The 20476-nt window shown below is 40.1% G+C and overlaps 1 protein-coding gene across 3 annotated transcripts in view; it reads left to right on the top strand.

The window, feature by feature from the left end:
- LOC126273194 (sentrin-specific protease 1-like) overlaps window positions 1–20476 on the top strand; it is a 185779-nt gene that overhangs the window by 84210 nt on the left and 81093 nt on the right. For all 3 annotated transcript variants that reach the window (XM_049976719.1, XM_049976720.1, XM_049976721.1), the window contains one exon: window positions 4145–4302. In XM_049976719.1, coding sequence (XP_049832676.1) covers window positions 4145–4302 — 158 coding nt within the window. The remainder of the gene's footprint in view (window positions 1–4144; window positions 4303–20476) is intronic.

Below are 20476 nucleotides of genomic sequence, written 5' to 3'. Positions count from 1 at the left end.
ACCTTTCCGGAATGAGATTTTCGCTCTGCAGCGGAGTGTGCACTGATATGATACTTCCTGGCAGATCAAAACTGTGTGCCAAAACTCGGGATGTTTGCCTTTCGCAGGCAAGTGCTCTACCGGCCTGAATCTCAGCCCGGTACAAAGTTTTAATCTGCCAGGAAGTTTCACTAGTACCTTTGTTAAATAATTGCCTCTTTCATGCATGCTTGTCCCTTTCACCTATTTCTGTACAGTTTCCATTATCTGAGATGGAGAGCTTGTTGCTTGATAAAGTCTGGTAGCTACATTTATTCTTAAGTAAATTCACAGTCTTCATTTATCATGCTGATAAGTTTGTTGCTCTATAGCTTAGTATGTGCATATTCTCTGTGACTTATGAATTTAATAACTTGAAATTCTTGTTCAGTTTCCTCATGGTTTGATAAAATATAATCAATTTTTAGTTCCATTTGGTCTTTGTCTATTCCATTTTGTATTTGTTTTCTTGTGGAATAATGTCAAAGCAAGCATGTTTTCAGCAACTGCTACAAATGCATTACCTTGGTCATTTCTGATATCAGATGTGAAATTACCTCTAAGCAGTGCTCATCAAATTTTTCCCTACTTTCGCTTTAAAATTCCCCATTATCATCTCATAGTGGAATTGATCAACTTTTATAACTCTTTGTAGGCCTCTTTTCCAAGACGGGAACCGCTATTTCTCAATCAGGTAGCTCCTCAGTTTGCCTCACAAGGGCTGAGTGCACCCTGGTCTCAGAAACTGACATACGGCCTTGAGAAAAGTGTCCAGACCACGTGCCCCTCCATATTCCCATCCAGTGAAGCCTATGGGCTGAGGATGACACGGCGGCTGGAGGGTACTGTTGCGCCTTCGTGGCCTGTCCGGGAGGAATTTTTTTTTAAAGACCTCTTTTACTTTATCAGAACACAAGGACAGTGGTGCATAAACTTGAAGGTTTTCCTTGAAATGTCTGTCCTTTATTTTTTAAACTTAAGTTACTATGCCATCTGAGAAGCTGCGAAGATTTATAATGTCCTTTTTAATTTTTATCTTTACAATATATGATACATTTGATTTTCCTCCCTGCTCTATTTGTCTGAGTAACATTTTACTGTACTTTAATTCCTTATGTAACTCTTCTTTTAAGTCAGCTATCCCATGTTCAGATCCAAGAGCTCTACAGCTGTTTTACAGTCCACTGACACTGTTGAGTTTGAGAGGCTAATTATTGTCAGTAATATCTTTATTTCTTGTGCACTCTTGGTATAACAAGTCATTTGAGCTTTGCTGTTGATATACAGTACCTTGCACTTAACACAACACATTGAGAAAGTTACAGTTGTGTACCTCGGTATTGAAAACTATGGATAAGATCATTCACATGCAGAAAACAAATGCAACTGGGAAATAATTACTCAGAACTGTAGGCTACTGTATCGTAAATTAGTCTGTAGTATCTATATGATGCTACAACATTTCCTCACTAGATGGTAGGGCAGACTAGAGTGAGTTTTTAATTATTCTATTTAATGCTTCATGGACATGGAGGACTTGTTTCAAATAATTATTTTCAATATTTTAATAAATGTAAAGTTTCCACATTCTTATTAGCCAAATGATGGGTTGAGCGCAGAAACGAATGTACTTTTTAGCTTAGTATATGCTTTGTGCTCCATGCATCGATCTGCTATAGGTGAGTGGTTGCCTTTTCCGTATTTTATATATTGTTCCATCCAGGAATTTCCATTACATTAGCTTAACTCCTTTTTATAAACTGATCAATTGTCAGTTATGAAAATTTCACAAAAGCACGTAGAGTTTACCTGTAAGAAGTTGATGCTTCACCAAATTAGCCAGTCTAAAGATTGAATATTTAAGTCCATTTTTTGCAGTACTCGGCACTTCACTTTTGTTTAACATGGAAGTGGTACAATGGGCATTTGAAAAGTCTGTGCAGAAATAAAAACTACTTACATGTTTGGGGTAAACTTGTTTTGTTTTTTGACAAAGTCTCCTATTAGACTTATACACTTAGTCCATTGCTTTCTAATTTGTTGATCCCTTGTGAATAATAGGAATTGTCCAAGTCTGCAAAATAGCTATTAGTTGCTGCAATAATCTCCTCATTTGAATAAAATCTTTGTCCCGCCAGCCATTTCTTCAAATTGGGGAACAAATAGTAGTCTGAAGGAGCCAAGCTTAGAGAATAGGGGGGATTTGAAATAAGTTGGAATCCTATTTACATTAATTTTGCGGCCACAAGTACTGAGGTGTGTGCTGGTGTATTGTCGTGTTGGAAAAGGACATTTTTGTGGTCCAATTGCCGGCATTTTTCGTGCAGCTCAGTTGTCATACAGTCCAGTAAAGATGAATAATATGCACCTGTAATAGTTTTACCCTTTTCCAGATAGTTGATGAGGATTATCCCTTGCGAATCCCGAAAGACAGTCGCCATAACCTTTCTGGCCAAAGGAATGGTCTTTGCCTTTTTTGGTGCAGATTCTCCCTCGATAACCCATTGTTTAGATTTTTGTATGGTCTCAGGTGTATACTAATGTATGCATGTTTCATCCACAGTTACGAAACGCCGTTTAAAATCCTGCGGAATCTTTCTGAACAACTGCAAACCATTCTTGTAACACTTCTTACAATTCCGCTTTTGCTCAAGCGTGAGCCATTGCGGAACAAACCTTGTGGATAGCATTCTCATGTCTAAATGTGTACGCAAAATATTATGTACTTATTCATTTGAAATGCCCACAGCACTACCAGTCTCTCATACCTTAACTCTTCTGTCATCCATCACCATATTGTGGATTTTATCAATGATTTCTGGAGCCGTAACTGCCACAGGGCATCTACATCGTTCAGCATCACTTATGCTCATATGGCCACTCTGAAAATTTTGAAACTGCTTAGAAACTTCTAATCGAAGGTGCAGAGTCACCTTAATTTTTATCAAGCTTCTCTTTCTTTAGTCTCCTGAGGCATTTTGCCTTCATAAAGTAATGTTTAATCAGCACACGAAATTCTTTTTTGACCTTTATTTGACAATCACTTGACGTCTTTGATTCATACAAATGCCAAACACAATAAAATAGACCAATATGGCCGAAACTTGGTGTGCATTCTTTCCAAAGGTGCTACTAACTAAACATGACCTCGATACACACTGGTGGTGCCATCTCACGGACTTTTCAAACACCCCTCATACTAGACTACTTAAATGTATTTTATTACAGACTAACATAGGCACCATTTTCTAAAAGTGTCCATGCGCCCCCCCCCCCCCCCCCCCAAAATACACACACACACACACACACACACACACACACACACACTCACTTTATTCTGTATTGTGAGTTTGTCATCTAAAATTAACTAAGGCTTAGCATATACAACGTGGCTGTGCAACACATTCTGGTCTTTACTAATCATAGCAACATGGTGAGGGAGTTTGTTTTTGACAGTAGACACCAGCTTACCTAGAAACTCTTTAAGATTAGTCCATTAAAAATGAGGCTTTTTGTAATTGTTCATTTTACTTTTATGCTGTGTTTGTTTCTGTTTAGCTAGCAGTCGAGCTCACTATCACTATATGTTGTGGCTTGACTAAACTGATAATGCAGTTTAGACTCTGTGGGTCCTGTAACTTCAATCTCTCCCACAGGGAGGGGGGGGGGGGGGGGGGCAGAGAGAGAGAGAGAGAGAGAGAGAGAGAGAGAGAGAGAGAGAGAGAGAATCAGGCAGAGAGGGGATGGACAACTTTTATGTTGACAAGTCTTATAAAGTGTTGCTGCAGATAACAATGAATAAAACTTTATCATCACATCAGCATGGCCATGTGCACTCAGAAAGAGAGCAGTTATTGCCACCCCTGTTACTCCCAGCAGGATGCCTGGAAAGACACTAAATCTCATTTGCTGCATGCAGTTGGTGGAGGTAAATGTAAGGAGTGAATCAAAACAGAGCTGCCTGCTGATAATACACACACTACAGTAATATCTTCTAGTATGCATAATATCGTCTAGTATGCAATAATTTTGAGGTAGTTATTACATCTCATGTAGATAAGAATGTGTAACACAGTACTTTTTTTACTGTTATAATTTAAAATTATTATTTATTTTCTTGTTATAGCCTTGCATTTTTCAACTCCAAGAGAGGGACTATCTATAATTAATAAAAGATTTTTTCCATCTGTGAGAAGAGAAGCTAGCATCCAGTTTAGACAACATCCTGTGAAGATGAAGGAATCGCATAACAGCAAACCGAAAAAGAGATCTGCACTTGATGAGGTAAAATTGGAGACTGAAGGAAATTTAAGTAAATAAGTAGCCTCTAGGATCAAAACATCATGCATTGTAATTTTTTTGGCCACTGATAGAATCAGAACATCACGGTAGTTAAAATATATGGGCAAATTTTGACGCTTTAATATGTTTCTTGCATTGTGTGGCAAAGTTTGTGTGTGTGTGTGTGTGTGTGTGTGTGTTTTGACACTACACCGGATCTCTGAAGTACTTGGTTGTACATGGTTTTTCAGAAATTCATATTACAAACTTCTAGGACTTGTTGAGGAGAGAAGTACATAATATTTTGAACGGAAACCCATGCCCAGAAAAATGCAGTTTCCATTCTGTAACAGTTTCAGTTGAGATGTGTAATGCGTCCAAGTTTACTGAGGGAAGAAGAAAAGTCTCAAGAGTTGATTGTCCTGGTATGCAATAGGATAGACAAGATGACGTGCTATGCCAGACGACCACCTCATGTCACTTAATGTCTGCATTGCTGCGAGACCTATTCAGTGCCTATGCATCTCTGATACAGTAAACATGTTTTCGGAATACACAGACATGCTCCTTGTATTTGGCACAGCTCGAGACAGCTCGAGGTAATGGAAGAGCTGCTAGTCGGCTGCATGATAAACATACAAACTTTTTGCTCAAATTATGAAGGTTTTTTTTTTTGGAACAGGTGCCTTCAGTTTGTTTGGAACAGGTGCCTTCACTGTGAGGAGGCAGGACTACTGTGCTCCAGCACAATGCCACATGCTCAAATTTGAAGATGATGTACTGCATCACACATTGAAGAGAATGTGTCAACGAGTACTCGAGCAGTTGCACTTGAACAATTGCATGTGAAACGGGTGTTAGTCACAGTATCATCTGGTATGTTCTGTGTGAGCAACAGTTACATCCATACCACTTATAAAGGTTACACACTATGGGTCCAGCTCAATTTCCACAACACATTGCCTACTGTACGTCGTTCCTACACCGCTGCTTTGACACACCACTGTTTCTACATAAAGTTCTGTTCAAAAATGAGTGTAAGCTCACTAGGGTGTTTTGAATTCGTGAAACAGCCATGTCCGGCCAGACTAAAACCCTCATGCCATGCATGTTCAATGATTTGAGACCAGTTTGGTATTTACGTGTGGACTGGTATTCTGGATGGTCATGTGGTGGGGCCATACCTCCTTCCACTCCAACTAACTGGTCCTGCATACCTGATCTTTCTACAAGATGTATTGGGCCCATTATTGGAAGCTGTGCCTCTGAATGTCCATCAAGAAATGTGGTTTCAACTTGGTGGTGCACTACCTCACTTCACATGTGCAGTTCAGAGACATGTCAACTGATGGTATGGTGAAAGGTGGATAGTTTGATGTGATCCAGTCACATGGTTGCTGCAGTCACCAGATTTAACTCCTTTGGGCTACTTCTTGTGACGTCGTGTACAAAATGTAGAGACAGAGGAAGATATACTGGCACAAGTACTGGCTGCTGCACTATATATTAAAGAGACGCCAGGTAGGGTGGAGTATGTGTAAGAGAACATGCTTCGTAGGTACAATGTGTGTAATGATGTTTGTGAACACCACATCTGTTGTATTACAACAGTACTGTTCTGTATGAACAGTGTGGTGGCTTCTTTTTTGTTTTGGGATAATGTAAACATGGGATGTTTAAGTGTTAGTACAAATAAGTGGATGTTTCGTTGTATTTCCTTTCAAATTATTATCTAATAATTATACTGTGTCATGCATAATTCAGTTCCTCAGGCAGAAGTGTACGAGTTAAACATCTGAACTGAACCCAATGTAGAATGGAAACAGTACGTTTCTGTACACAGGTCCCTAATCATGATATTATGTACTCGCTCCCCTGTACAAGCCTTACATGTTCATAATGGGTATTTCTGAATGCCCAGTAGATTTAGTAGTACATATGAGCACTTGGTTATTCTATGATTTGATGGATACTTTTTTGCACCAGTTTTTGTTAATTGCTTTGCGACTGTGATGCATTTATTTATCCTTGCATAGTTGCAAAACTTAATTTAGTTCAATGGTTTTAATCCCTGTTGTAAAAGATATTTGATACTCTTTAACATTAGTTATTAAATAATGTCAAATAACCTACTCAGTCGTGTGTTTTTATTTGAGAGATATTGTTGCACACCATTTTGAATGTGAAGCTACAAAGTGAGGGAAGTAATTGCTATGCACACTATGCAGGGTGATTGTGTGATGTTATAAACTTACAGGGATGATGAAAAAGGGTAAATAATTCAGTATGAGGTAAGGGGCCCTGGTCAGGAAACTACAGAGTCCAAAGTTATAAGCAAAAATTGTTCTGGTACCACCCCTAACAGTTGAATGTATGTACGGGCACTGTTGTTGCTAAGATTGTAACATTGTAACAGAGGAAATCCTGACGAGCACTTAGTAGATATAGAGGTTGACATAATAATTCAGCTAATCCATTGCAGATGGTGTACTGCATACTGACATGAGCACTTCTCGTGTACAATGTTTGTAATGCAGTAGGCTGCAGTCTTTGTTTACAAGTTCAAGTGCTGACATTGATCAGTTCTAACCAAATGGAGTTGTACTGGTGATGGAACTTGCAGACATGATTTTTGTGAATGGAAGCATCAGAGAAGTCTAAGAAGTCTAAAGGTTGTATAGGAACTAATATCTGCATGGAAGACATCCACTCGTACAGTATTTCTGAGATTGTTCCATCGATTAAGTGAAATCAGGCAATTGGTACTGCAGTGCAATGACCGAGGAGTATGGTGAACTATGTGGACTCCTGACATAGAGAGGACAGTGCTTGCTTCAGTGGATGAGGTGCCTGCAATGAGAATGTGATCAGTTCCACATGAAATGAATGTATCACTGAGTGCTGTGTGACAAGTACTACAGCAAATGTAGCTAGACCCGTACTGTTGACAGAAAGGGCATGCTTTGATTCCTGCTGACTTTGGATCTCATGACGTGTTCAGCCAATGGTTTTTGTAGTGCCTTAGAATCAATCCTCAGTTTCCTGCGTACATACTTTTTTCGAGTGAAGCCTGTTTCACCAGGAGAGAATGCTAAATAGTCGCAGTAATAATGTTTGGGCCATTGAGAATCACCACGCTACAGTTGTGACAAGCTATCAACACATATAATCAGTCAATGTGTGGGCAGGCATAGATAGTGATTACATATTAGGCCTGTTTCTTCTCCTTCCCCACTTAAATGCACCATTGCACACAGTGTTCATCAGAGATGTACCACCCAGGTGGAACATATTCCACTTGTTATTCATCAAAGGGTGTGGTTCCAGCATGCTGGAGCCCCACCTCACTTTGGACTGAGGGTTCATAAACACCTGGATCAGACATTCCCTGAGAAGTGGATAGGAAGGTAGAACCTGATTTCATGGTGAGCATGCTCACATAATCTCACCAACTTTATTTCTTCTTGTGGCTCAGTGTAAAAAGTCTTATGCTCGAGACCCCTGCCAAGACTGCAGAGAATCTCCTGGCAAGAATTCTTGCTATCTACAACATCCTTTGAAACAACACTGGGAATATTAGAATGGGTATGACAGAACTGTGTGTGTCAAGGTCATGCCTGCATTGGCACGGGGGACACCATTTTGAACCACTGTAAATGTAGCAGGCCCTCATAATCAAATAAAGTATTGGTCTGGGCTTTGAATCAACTAATGTTTTTTGGAGGACAACATTTCGGTTTTCAACATTACCTTTACTTGAAAAAGCTGCATTCATTTATGCGTGGTAACCGTACATGTGTGAAACATTTATTGTTAACCTGCTCAAATACAACAAAAGTTAGTAAGATGATAGAATTTCATGCTGTTTCCTCCTGTGTTTCGCAAAATTGTCAAATTTGAATCAGAGCGATAGACTATTGTAGTGGCTAGTTCACAGTTCCTCACAAGTCAATGTCAACTGGTTGTATGATAGTGTACAAAGCATTTCGGTGTATTGGGAAATCTCGAGCCATTTGCAATGCAGGTATCATTTGCCAAGCCCTGCCCTTCCGAATTCTTCAAAATAAATATGCCTGCATCTATGCTCAGCAGTTTAATCTCTAATTGTAAGATGATCAGTATAAATGTAAGGCTACCCCTAGATACTCTACTAAAAAGCAAGTTTGACCTTGGCATCAATAGTTTAATCTGCGCATATAAGAAGACCCATTATTTTTTGAATGACGAATTTGGTAAAAAAAACCTTATCTTATAATCGGGTAAATATGATAGACCAGTATCTACCAATGGCTCAGAGCACTATGGGACTTAACATCTGAGGTCATCAGTCCCCTAGAACTTAGAACTACTTAAACCTAACTAACCAATGGACAGCACACACATCCATGCCCAAGGCAAGAATCGAACCTGCGACCATAGCGGTCGCGCAGTTCGAGACTGAAGCGCCAATAACCGCTCGGCCACATCAGCCGGCACCAGTATCTACAGACGGATGTTATCAGGAAGCCATTTTGTTTCTCATTCCAGTGCTGTTGAAATACTGACATTTAGTTCCTTTTTGTTCATGGAGGAGGAGGAGAGAGGGGTGCAGCAACAACTGTGTATGTATATATGTATGTATGTGACGAATGAATGTAGGAACCGAACATTCCCTTGTGTAAGTGCATCCCCTGTATCAAGCTCCAGTAGTCTTTGTGAGAGTGTATATGTGGATATAGATAGGTTAGGGGGCTCTATTGTCATTCTGGGAAAGAATTTGTCTCTAATTGGGGAGGGAGGGACAGGTTTGATCTACATTTGGGTGCAGAAGGTAACAGGAAATCACTACATTCAAAATCTTGAGAGATATTTCTATAAATCTGAATAGCACAACCATGCTCAACATAAAATTATCTAAATTATCTGGAGTTTCCATTCCCCTAATCTGATCTTTGGGGAAAGGGGGTAGTGGAAATATCCTTTGAATTATGCTGTGAATGATATTCAGTTTGATAGATTGGAAAGATCAAAATGTACTTCAATAAATTTCGAATTACAACTTGAGTTGTATGCAGTTTATATATGGCCAGAAAACTTGTAAATATGGAGCCAGATAGATGACATCAGTTGTGTGCATCAGACCTGGCCCAGACTGGCATTTTCATCACATGCTCATGCTCTGGGAGTGTGGCCAAGTCCATCCAACACTGCAGCTTCCCCACCAATCTGCTATCCCGAGATGATGTGTGAGTGAGAAAGCTGCTATATGCTAAAGATTGCATGTATGGGAAACACCGGGATATGTGTTAACTACACAGTGGGGCTACTTATAAGTGTAATTTTATAAAAAGTAATTTTATAAAAAGAATATAATCACTAGTGTTTGTTTTTGACTTTCTAGCCTTCTACCAAAGCAATACCTTCATTATGTGATTAAATAAGAACATTAGCTAATGTTTTAAGATTTACTTATGGGCATTTAACATTTAAGTTCTCAGGTTTTGAAATTGATACACTTTTGATTGTACAGAATGGAATATACTTGTAGTTTTGTGACGCAGCCAAATGCATGGAGTTATGCAGATTAAAAATCTATCAAATTCAAATTTTGGTGGGACATTGTTGATATTATAATAGGAAAAATAAAATTTGTGTACTCATGTGGAACCAGACATTGAATAACTTTAGCAGCTCATCTGTCCAGTTCGGGGTATTTCTCTTTGGACAACATTTTATAAAGTCTTGCTTATTCTTGGATAGGGCAAACAGGTCCTTGAGTCAGGTACTACACTGTAGGTCTTATCAGCTCAAGTTGGAAGTAATAAGACACATTGTCAGACAAAATCAGTCTTCAGTAATGCAAAGTCCTGGAATCCCTTTGAGAACTCATGATCAAATGTTTCAGTTATTGATACACAGTCAATCGTGTGGCCCCTTCTGCCTGCCCCAAATTCAGGGAAATTCTCTGTCATGAACTTTAAGCTAATATTTCCATAGGGTTAATATTTTTAAAGTATCTGTCTTCTTCACTACAACTGTTACTGAATGATTCTCCCCTTGCATTAGAGGCTTAGTGAATTGGAGAAATTGTGATGTCAGCTATAAAAGCGAGCTAAGCAATCCAACAGGACTCAAAGAGACACTTGCCCTCTTTTCCACTTGTCTCTAGGTATTTTGTGACCTCTTCCTGCAAATTAAGAAACCTCTTCAGGACTTGTCCACAGCTTAACCACCTAATTTTGGAGAGGTATAGAACATTAGAATATTCAACTTTGACATGAAGTAAGAATTCCTAAATCTACGATGTTTCCATCTGTGTTACTGAATATTTCACTGTGTGGGCAACAATTTCCATTATAGTGTTTACTTTAACTGACTTGGCTCATAGCACCTCCTGGTGTGTCAGGCAGAGGGCTGTAGTTGTTAACAAGGTCCTAACGGGCTCCAGTTCCTTCCTTAACAAGTGTTCCACTCTATGACAAGAATGTGCACCTTGCTTGAACTTCAACATTTCTACTGGACACACAACCTCCACTATATGTGCTAGACATTCCTTAATGTACTCTCCATGCCTAGCACTGTATACGCATTTGTAGCTGACTTGTAGCAGTGGCCTCCTTCCTCCTGTAGAAACAAATTGTATATTTTTAATCAATTACACTAAGGATACAAAAATCATGGGGTAGTCCTGTGCCAGAGCAGTCATTTGGACTCAGATGATTTGTGTGAAAAGGTTCCTAACATGATTGTGGAGCGTTATAGGAATTAACAGACATTGAACGCGGAATGGTAATTGGAGCGAGAGACATTGGACATCCCATTTCAGGAATCGCTAGGGAATTCAACATCCCAAGTTCCACAGCATCAAGAATGTGCCTAGAATACCAAATTTCAGGCAGTGCCTCTCACCATGGTCAACGCAGTGCTGATGGTCTTCACGTAATGACAGAGAGCAGTGGAGTTGTCATAGATTTGACAGTGCTAAAAGACAGTGCTATCAGTTGGACCTTAGATGACAGGAAAACTGTGGCCTGGTCAGACAAGTTCAGATTTCAGTTAGTAAGAGCTGATGGTAAGGTTAGAGTGTAGTGCAGACTTCAGTTGTCAACAAGACACTATGCAAGGTTGGTAGTGGCTCCATAATGGTGTGGGCTGCATCCTCTGGTCCATCTGAATTGTTCATTGACTGGAAATGATTGTTTGGCTACTTGGAGACCATTTGCAGCCATTCATGAACTTCATGTTCCCAAACATTTTACTGTCAGCCGAGTGATTTGGTCCCCCACATCACCCGATGTGACTCCCATCACACGTTTCTGGGCTGTGGCTGTTGTAAAGTCGTTCCAGTGAGGCCCCCCCCCCCCCCCCCCCCCCCCCCTCTGGAAAGCAGTTCCCATTTGACATTCAGTGATGTTGCTTCACTACTTTCTCTTAAAGGCACCATAGTGTTTCTAAAGTAGAACACACATGTAATATGACATAACTGGTATTGCTTGCAAATTGCTTGGTGTGTGACTAGGTGACTGTCCTGCTGTAACAAGTAGCTGCAGTTTTCCTTTTCTTCCTCATCCCTCAGCACCTTTCACTGTTATGTTTAGAATGCTAGGCTGTAGCACAGGTGGAGTACTGGCACCTGCAGAATGCTGTTGGGCCAGACCTGGAGTATATGCTGCTTTTATAGAAACTGAGGGAGTGAGTGAGTGAATGAGTGTGGGTTTTATGAAAGGAAAGTTAAATTTGTACATGCCTCACTTACTGGATGATATATTGTACATAGCAAGGTTTTACAGGGCAACAGCAGTAGATGTTCAAAATCTAATGGTATCTCAGTGGTCTTTCATACGATACAGCCCAGTTGGTAACAAAAGAATTGTTCTTACCTCGACTTTTTTTTGTCAGGTTACAGCATTTGTACATGGGTTTGTTATTGCAGGTGGCTGTGCAGTAATTGTAATTATCAGGGTGTAAGAAGGTTTTAAAACGTGGAAAGGATGCTTGCAAAATCTGTACAAAGAACAGGATGAAGCAAATGCACACAACCCAATAAAGGGAGACAAAATAAATACCATAATTACAGAGGAAATAGAAAGAGTAGATCTTCAGATGTTGGATGTAGAGAAAGCTGTTTGAGAACTTAAAATGGTGAAGCTCCTGGAGTAGATGACAACACAATGGAAATGATCAAAACCACAGTGCCTATCAGGATTCAGTAGCTGGCGTTATTGAACAATGAAGGGGATTATGGACATATGAAGAAATTTCTGATTATTGGACAGAGGCAGTTATAGCAGGTGTTTTTAAGAAGAGTAACAAGGCTCTCGGTGAGAACTACAAAGTAATAACGTTATGTACCTTGTACATGGAGAGTTATGAAAATATAATTTTACAGTAAATAAGGAACAAGATCGGACCACATCTAAGAGAAAAGCAGCAATGATTTTGACCTAGAGATCAACCTTAGATACCATATTTACAACGAGAAAAGTAATAGAAAAGAAATGGGAGTTTGTGAAAGACATTATCGTGGCATAAGAAAGGCTTATAACATTATTAGAAGGGAAGAGAGATGGCAAGGTCTGAATAGACTGGATATGTCAAAAGGAATTCAACTTACAGTCAGAAAGCTGTGTAACAAATGCCCGAATTGTGCTATAATCGGTGGCAAATAATGAGAATGGTTTAGAATAGGTAGAGGGGTTCGACAAGGAAGTGTGGTTTCGCCAGTGCTCTCCAGTATATTTATGGACAACATAATGAGGAAAGTGAGCCAAAGGTCAGCAGCAGATGATATAAATCATAGCATATGCAGATAATGGGGTGATTTGGAAAGAAATAGAGCAGTAATTTCAAGAACAACAAAATAGCTAAATAAATGTCGTGTGACTAGGGCCTCCTGTCAGGCAGACAGTTCACCGGGTTCAAGTCTTTCGATTTGACGCCACTTCGGCGACTTGTTCGTTGATGAGGATCAAATGATGATGATTAGAACAACACAACAGCCAGTCCCTGAGCAGAGAAAATCACCGACCCAGCTGAGAATTGAACCCTCAAACCCGGGCTGTTAGGATTGACATTCTGTCGCGCTGTCCCCTCAGCTACCGGGGGCAGACAATGAAATAGCTGACGGAGAGGAAGTGAAGAAGAAAGCATGGAAATAAGCTTAACAAGAAAGTAAGGTAACGAAAATGAGCAGAAAAAATGAATGATGTACCATATTTTATGGACTGTATGACAGACTTTTGTCTGAAAAACTGCCACCAAAATTCAGGTGCATTTTATACTTGAAATTAAGGAAAAAAATCAAGTGTTTGATTTAAAATTTCCATTTAAAATTTCCATTAAAAATGGCCATATATTCAGTGTCGAGGGAAAGCTCTCTCTATCTGGCAACATTGGATTCAACTGGTAAGAGCAGTGCACCGATGTGATGAATGTGGGTTGCAGGGATTCTCAAGCTTGCTAACACTGCCTTCCTCCCACCCCACCATCACAAACCCAGAACGCCATCTAGTCTGTGATGAATCATTGCAGTCTGTGCATCATTGGAGTCTACGGTGCCAGTGAACTTGAATTGAAAGTGAGTTGTATTATCAGTAACAGTACAATATTTTTGTTGGTAGCTAGTTCAGAATTAAAAAAATTAAAGGTATTCATATGAGATGGGCTATAAATTGAAAGTAATAGTATATGCAGAACAACATGGAAACAGAGCAGCTGAATGGCATTTCAGCCCTCCACCAACAGAAAAAAAACCATTGGCGATTGGGGGGGCTAGTAAAGAAGAACTGGAATAAAAAAGATAGAAAGACTATATGTGCAAATACAGGATTGAAAGCAAAATGGCAAAAGCTAGATGATGATGGTTTTCAGAGATTTTGAAGGTCAGTTCAGTTTTATGAACTAAGACTGGTTTTTTGTCTGGTTTTATGACTTAATACACTACTGGCCATTAAAATTGCTACACCACAAAGATGACATGCTACAGATACGAAATTTAACCAACAGCAAGAAGATGCTGTGATATGCAAATGGTTAGCTTTTCAGAGCATTCACACAAGGTTGGCGCCGGTGGCGACACCTACAACGTGATGACATGAGGAAAGTTTCCAACCAATTTCTCACACACAAACAGCAGTTGACCGGTGTCACCTGGTGAAATGTTGTTGTGATGCCTTGTTTATGGAGGAGAAATGCGTACCATCATGTTTCCGACTTTGATAAAGGTCGGATTGTAGCATATCGCGCTTGCAGTTTATCGTATCATGACATTACTGCTCCCGTTGGTCGAGATCCAATGACTGTTTGCAGAATATGGTATCGGTGGATCCAGGAGGGTAATACGGAACGCCGTGCTGGATCCCAACGGCCTTGTATCACTAGTAGTTGAGATGACAAGCATCTTATCCGCATGGCTGTAACGGATCGTGCAGCCACGTCTCGATCCCTGAGTCAACAGATGAGGACGTTTGCAAGACAACAACCATCTGCATGAACAGTTTGCAGCAGCATGGACTATCAACTCGGAGACAATGGCTACTGTTACCCTTGACATTGCATGCCAGACAGGAGCGCCTGCGATGATGTACTTAACGACGAACCTGGGTGCACGAATGGCAAAACATCATTTTTTCGGATGAATCCAGGTTCTGTTTACAGCATCATGATGGTCGCATCCATGTTTGGTGACATCACGGTGAACACACATTGGAAGCGTGTATTCGTCATCGCCATACTGGCGTATCACACGGCTTGATGTTATGGACTGCCATTGGTTACACGTCTCGGTCACATCTTGTTCGCATTGACGGCACTTTGAACAGTGGATGTTACATTTCAGATGTGTTATGACCCGTGGCTCTGCCCTTCATTTGATCCCTGCAAAATCGTACATTTCAGCAGGATAATGCTCGACCCCATGTTGCAGGTGCTGTACGGGCCTTTCTGGATACAGAAAATGCTTGACTGCTGCCCTGGTCAGCATATTCTCCAGATGTCTCACCAATTGAAAATGTCTGCTCAATGGTGGCCGAGCAACTGGCTGGTCACAATGCGCCAGTCACTACTCTTGATGAACTGTGGTATCGTGTTGAAGCTGCATGGGCAGCTATATCTATACACTCCATCCAAGCTATGTTTGACTCAATGCCCAGGCATATCAAGGCCGTTATTACGGCCAGAGGTGGTTGTTCTGTGTAGTGATTTCTGAGGATCTATGCACCCAAATTGCGTGAAAATGTAATCACATGTCAGTTCTAGTATAATGTACTTGTCCAATGAATACCTGTTTATCATCTGCATTTCTTCTTGGTGTAGCAATTTTAATGGCCACTAGTGTAGTAAAAATTGTAAAAATGTTATTTTTTATAAAAATTCCTTAAAACTTAAGGTGAATGTTATAGTCCATGCCGTCTTAGTAAAATGCGGTACATTAAAATGGAAAAATTATTAAAGAACTGGATGCTTTCAAATATGTAGAAAGAAAACTAAAAAAAGCTCATCTCTTGGTCCTGTTGGAGCTAGGAGGTTACAAACCCACCAATGTTGATAATAAAGTTGTTTATGCACCAGATTTGGTTGAAATTGATTGTGGGTTTTGGGAGAAGATCCCAGACTTACATTCATTTAGTCAGCTTTATACTGCATGTATGGTAAAATGAAACAGTGTGTAGATACATTTGAGAGGGCAATTCTGAGAAGATTACTCAGAAATGGATGCAGGTGTTGCATAGAATGCTCGGCCTTGCCATGGCAGCAGACACAGTCTATTAAGTGGTGGCTAGGAGTGGTGATTGAGAACAAATTTCTTGTCACTACAGATGAGGCATCCCCATTTGGCTAGGGCCTGTGGAAGGGATGTTTTGATGTGTAAGGGGTGGCAGCTGTTGAAATGCAGGTACCATTGGTGGTTGGTGAGTTTAATATGGTCAGAGGTGTTAATTGAGCTGTCGGAGAGATAGAGGGCAACATCCAGGAAGGTGGCACTCTGGGATGAAGAACACCAGGTGAAGAGGATGGGGGAGAAGGTGCTGAGGTTGTGAATGAATGAGGATAGGGTGTCTTGGCCCTGAGTCCAGATGATAAAGATATCATCAATGAGCCTGAACAAGACTAGGGGTTTTGGGATGCAGGGAAGATTTCCCAAGATGACCTATGAACAGACTGGCATAGGAGGGTGCCATGCGGGTGCCCATGCTGTGCCATAGATGTGTTTGTATGCCGTTCCTTCAAAGGAGTAGTAGACGTGTGTTAGGTAAAATTGCTAAGGTGTATGAGGAATTGGGTGGTGGGTTTGGATGTTGGGTGAGATAGTGTTCAGTAGTAGGAAGGCTAAGATTGGTGTGTACAGAAGTGGCATCAACAGTGATGAGTAAGGATCCAGGAGGTAAAGGAGAGTGGGTGAAGTAAGTGGTTGGTATTTTTTACATGGGAGGTTAGATTTCGGGTAATTGGTACGAGGTATTGGTCAGTGAGGGCCAAAATTCTTTCAGTTGGGGCACAAAACAATGGGAAAAGAACAAGAGGAGTAGAGTGGGCTAGGGGTAGAAGCACGAGATAGGTAGGTTGCCAGAATGTGGCCATATAGTTTCCTTCATCACAGGTGTACAGACCGAAGAGGGAGCAGGGGATTCACCACTCCATCTAGCCCACCACATCACAAGAAGGAACTACATGGTGTTTTAACGAAGTTATATTGACCTTCTGCGTTGCGCCTTACGAATCAGTGGCAACAGAGTGGGCAGCCATGCCAGGGCGTGTTTATTACCCAAAAAGTGCATGAACACTAGTGGAATACAAATATGAGGTAACTAATAATACTAATGCAAGGATCATATATGGACAGAATCAGACAAATCTCTGCTCACTGTTCAACACTGCCAGAGGGAAAATGGACTCTTAGCCGTGCTGTACGGTAGGTGTAGTGTTCTTCTGGGTAGGCTACCTTCCTCGCCACGAGTGCTGCTTGCTTTTATGGGTTACAGACTGACTATACTTTCCTGCCCAGTTCTCTTATGTGAGAAAACAAAATTACTTATGGAGATAATGTTTACGTGGTGGGTTTATTTTCACTTACCAACCCAGTATCTACCATTATTCATTTTTTGGGGTGCAAATATTATTTCTATATAAGTAGTGAAATTTATAGTTTTGATGGTTGTACCTAAAATTTGGGCTGATTGCAATATGGCCTGATAATTCTAAAGATTTTCTTTTTAATTGGCGTATTTTAGGAAAGGACTTAATTTGTCCATTTTCTGTCTTCACACTTGGCTGCACTGTATGCCTGCTGGCAGCTTCCATACTACAATGAATTGTGATTTAGTTCTCTCGTACGTTTGTTATGAACATGTGGATGTCCCTGTAAGGCAGTATATTTCAGATATCCTGAAGCAAGTGCAATATCAGTTTATTTTGTGTGTCCCAATAATGAGACAGTGACATGTTACATTATCACCCCTTGTTGATGTGCTGTGTTACAATATACATATCTTATACACACAAAAATTACTATTTACGTTGTTGAGATCTTTCTTTACATTATGTGAGATTTTCTCCAGGGTTAGGTAGTAAAGTGAAATATTGCCTTCCACATTTTACGGGTCCAATAGGATAAAAATGTGTCAAACAGCCTTAACAGTGAAGAAATTCTAGCAGAACTGTAGAACTATGAAGTGGGTGAAGATGAAGCTGGTGACTTAGAATTGGTGATTATTTCACCCAGTGCAGATGAAATAACAGAAAGAGACATCGAAGAAAATGCACTGAGCAATGGCTGTTTTGTACAAGATGTAGCAGGCACTTAAGAAGTTGCAACCAACAGGGATGAAGCTACTGTTACTGATTTACCTCCAGAAGCTGTGCAAAGAAAACCATTAGGACATGGAGTGGAAAGTGGTGCATTATCTGCAATAAAAACAGTTGCAAGTGATATTACACCATCATATATAAAACTAATGAATCAGGTAATAGCAATGAAGATTTTGTTGTAGAATGACTTATCAAAGACAGTGCCCTGGTGTGAAAGGAATTTTTTCTGAGCAACTCTTGAGAACAAAGCAAATTCTATACTTGCCAAAAGAACAATATGAATTTTCTTCTCACCAAAGAACAACTAAAATCCTTTCTCATTAACATCTACTACTACTACTGAATTGGTATTGTAAGCTTACCTATGAAAGTTGTACTGAGAACAGGCTCCAGATGTTGTTGTTCCTTCACTCTTCACGTCCATGCAAAGAAATATATTTTGGGAAACAAAGAAATTCGTTCACCCGACTAATAGCACCAAAATAGACAGAAGTGACAAGATGTACAAACTAAGGTTGTGCTTTGAAACACTGAAGAAGGAATTTGGTAAACTTGGCATATTTCAGTAACTCTCAATCGATGAAATGATGATACATAATTATGGCAAACATTCAGCTAAGATGTTTCTGATGGGAAATTTGGTGTATTAAAGAGTTCCCATGGCTTCCTGTGTAATTTTTCTCCATACTATGGCAAGGCAGACAGCAAATGGAGCTGTTACATGCAAGGATAGTAAATGAGCTAATCTGCACGATTTCAGAATCAGAATATCTGAATCAACTATTCATCAGTGTTCACACACTCGTTGCATTTAGGGAAGAGGAAAATGGAAGCTACTGGAACAGAGATGCTGAGTAATGCATACCTCTTGGTTAATGATGAAAAAGATGATGACAAAAGAAAATGAACAAGGATTCTAAGACTATATGTTCATCAAAGGGAATTAAGTTCTGGCAGTAGAACAGAGGGATGACAAAACAGTACGTGTAGCCACAAGTTACCGTACTAATAGTCCTTTGAACTGTGCTAAAACTAACTCACAGGCAAAGGAGGAGGAAATATCTGTTACAGTGCCACATCTCATTCAAGAACGCAATCCCATATGGGTGGAATGCAATCCCATATGGATGGCATTGATCTGCTGGTCAAGCTGATATCACTTTATTGGCTGAGGACAAGATCAAAGAAGTTGCAGGGCCACTATTCGCTCATGGTAAATACATGGCATGCTTATCAAACTGTTAACCCTATTGAGAAGCACTAATTTTCGGATGTCTGAAGGAGAGTTGTAATGTACCATTCAAAGAAAGCAGGATCAACACCAAAATGCAGAGACCACAAGGAAGCAAACTGATGAGATGACAGATGGGCACAGATGTTGAAGAACCTAATGGTGTTCTGAAAGGATAGGATAAACACGGTTGGTGGTGGCATGTTTGTTGCTGTCAGTAGTAGTTTAACTTGTCGCGAAATTGAAGTAGATACATCCTGTGAGTTAGTATGGGCAGAGTAACGTAGAAGTAAATATTCTCGTAGTAGTGAAGCTACTTAAATCACTTAATAAATGCAAGTCTTCTGGTCCAGACTGTATACCAATTAGGTTCTTTTCGGAGTATGCTGATGCATTAGCTCCATACTTATCATATACAACTGTTCGCTCGATGAAAGATCCGTACCCAAAGACTGGAAAGTTGCAAAAGCCACACCAATTTCCAAGAAAGGTAGGAGGAGTAATCCACTAAATTACAGGCCCATATCTTTAACATCGATATGCAGCAGGATTTTAGAACGTATATTGTGTTTGAACATAGAGAATTACCTCAAAGAAAACGGTCTATTGGCACACAGTCAACATGGGTTTAGAGAACATCGTTCTTGTGAAACACAACTAGCTCTTTATTCACATGAACTGTTGAGTGCTATTGACGAGGTATTTCAGATTCCGTATTTCTGGATTTCCAGAAGGCTTTGGACACTGTAAAACACAAGCGGCTTGTAGTGAAATGGCGTGCTTATGGAATATCGTCTCAGTTATGTGACTGGATCTGTGATTTCCTATCAGAGAGGTCTCAGTTTGTAGTAATTGATGGAAAGTCATCGAGTAAAACAGAAGTTATTTCTGGTGTTCCCCAAAGGAGTGTTATAGGCCCTTTGCTGTTCCTTATCTATATAAACAATTTGGGAGACAATCTGAGCAGCTGTCTTCGATTGTTTGCAGATAACATTGTCGTTTATAACAAAAAGTGTGAAGTCATCCACGAGTGCTTAAAGGATCTCGTTAAACTTCGATTACATGATAAATCAGTCTAATCTAAAAGCTGTAAATTCAACTAAATACCTAGGTGTTACAATTACGAACAACTTAAATTGAAAGGAACACACAGAAAATGTT

Source organism: Schistocerca gregaria, chromosome 5, assembly GCF_023897955.1.
Source record: "Schistocerca gregaria isolate iqSchGreg1 chromosome 5, iqSchGreg1.2, whole genome shotgun sequence".
Lineage (NCBI taxonomy): Eukaryota > Metazoa > Arthropoda > Insecta > Orthoptera > Acrididae > Schistocerca > Schistocerca gregaria.
The sequence above is the reverse complement of the archived record's forward strand: the minus strand, read 5'-3'. Positions and strand labels throughout refer to the sequence as shown.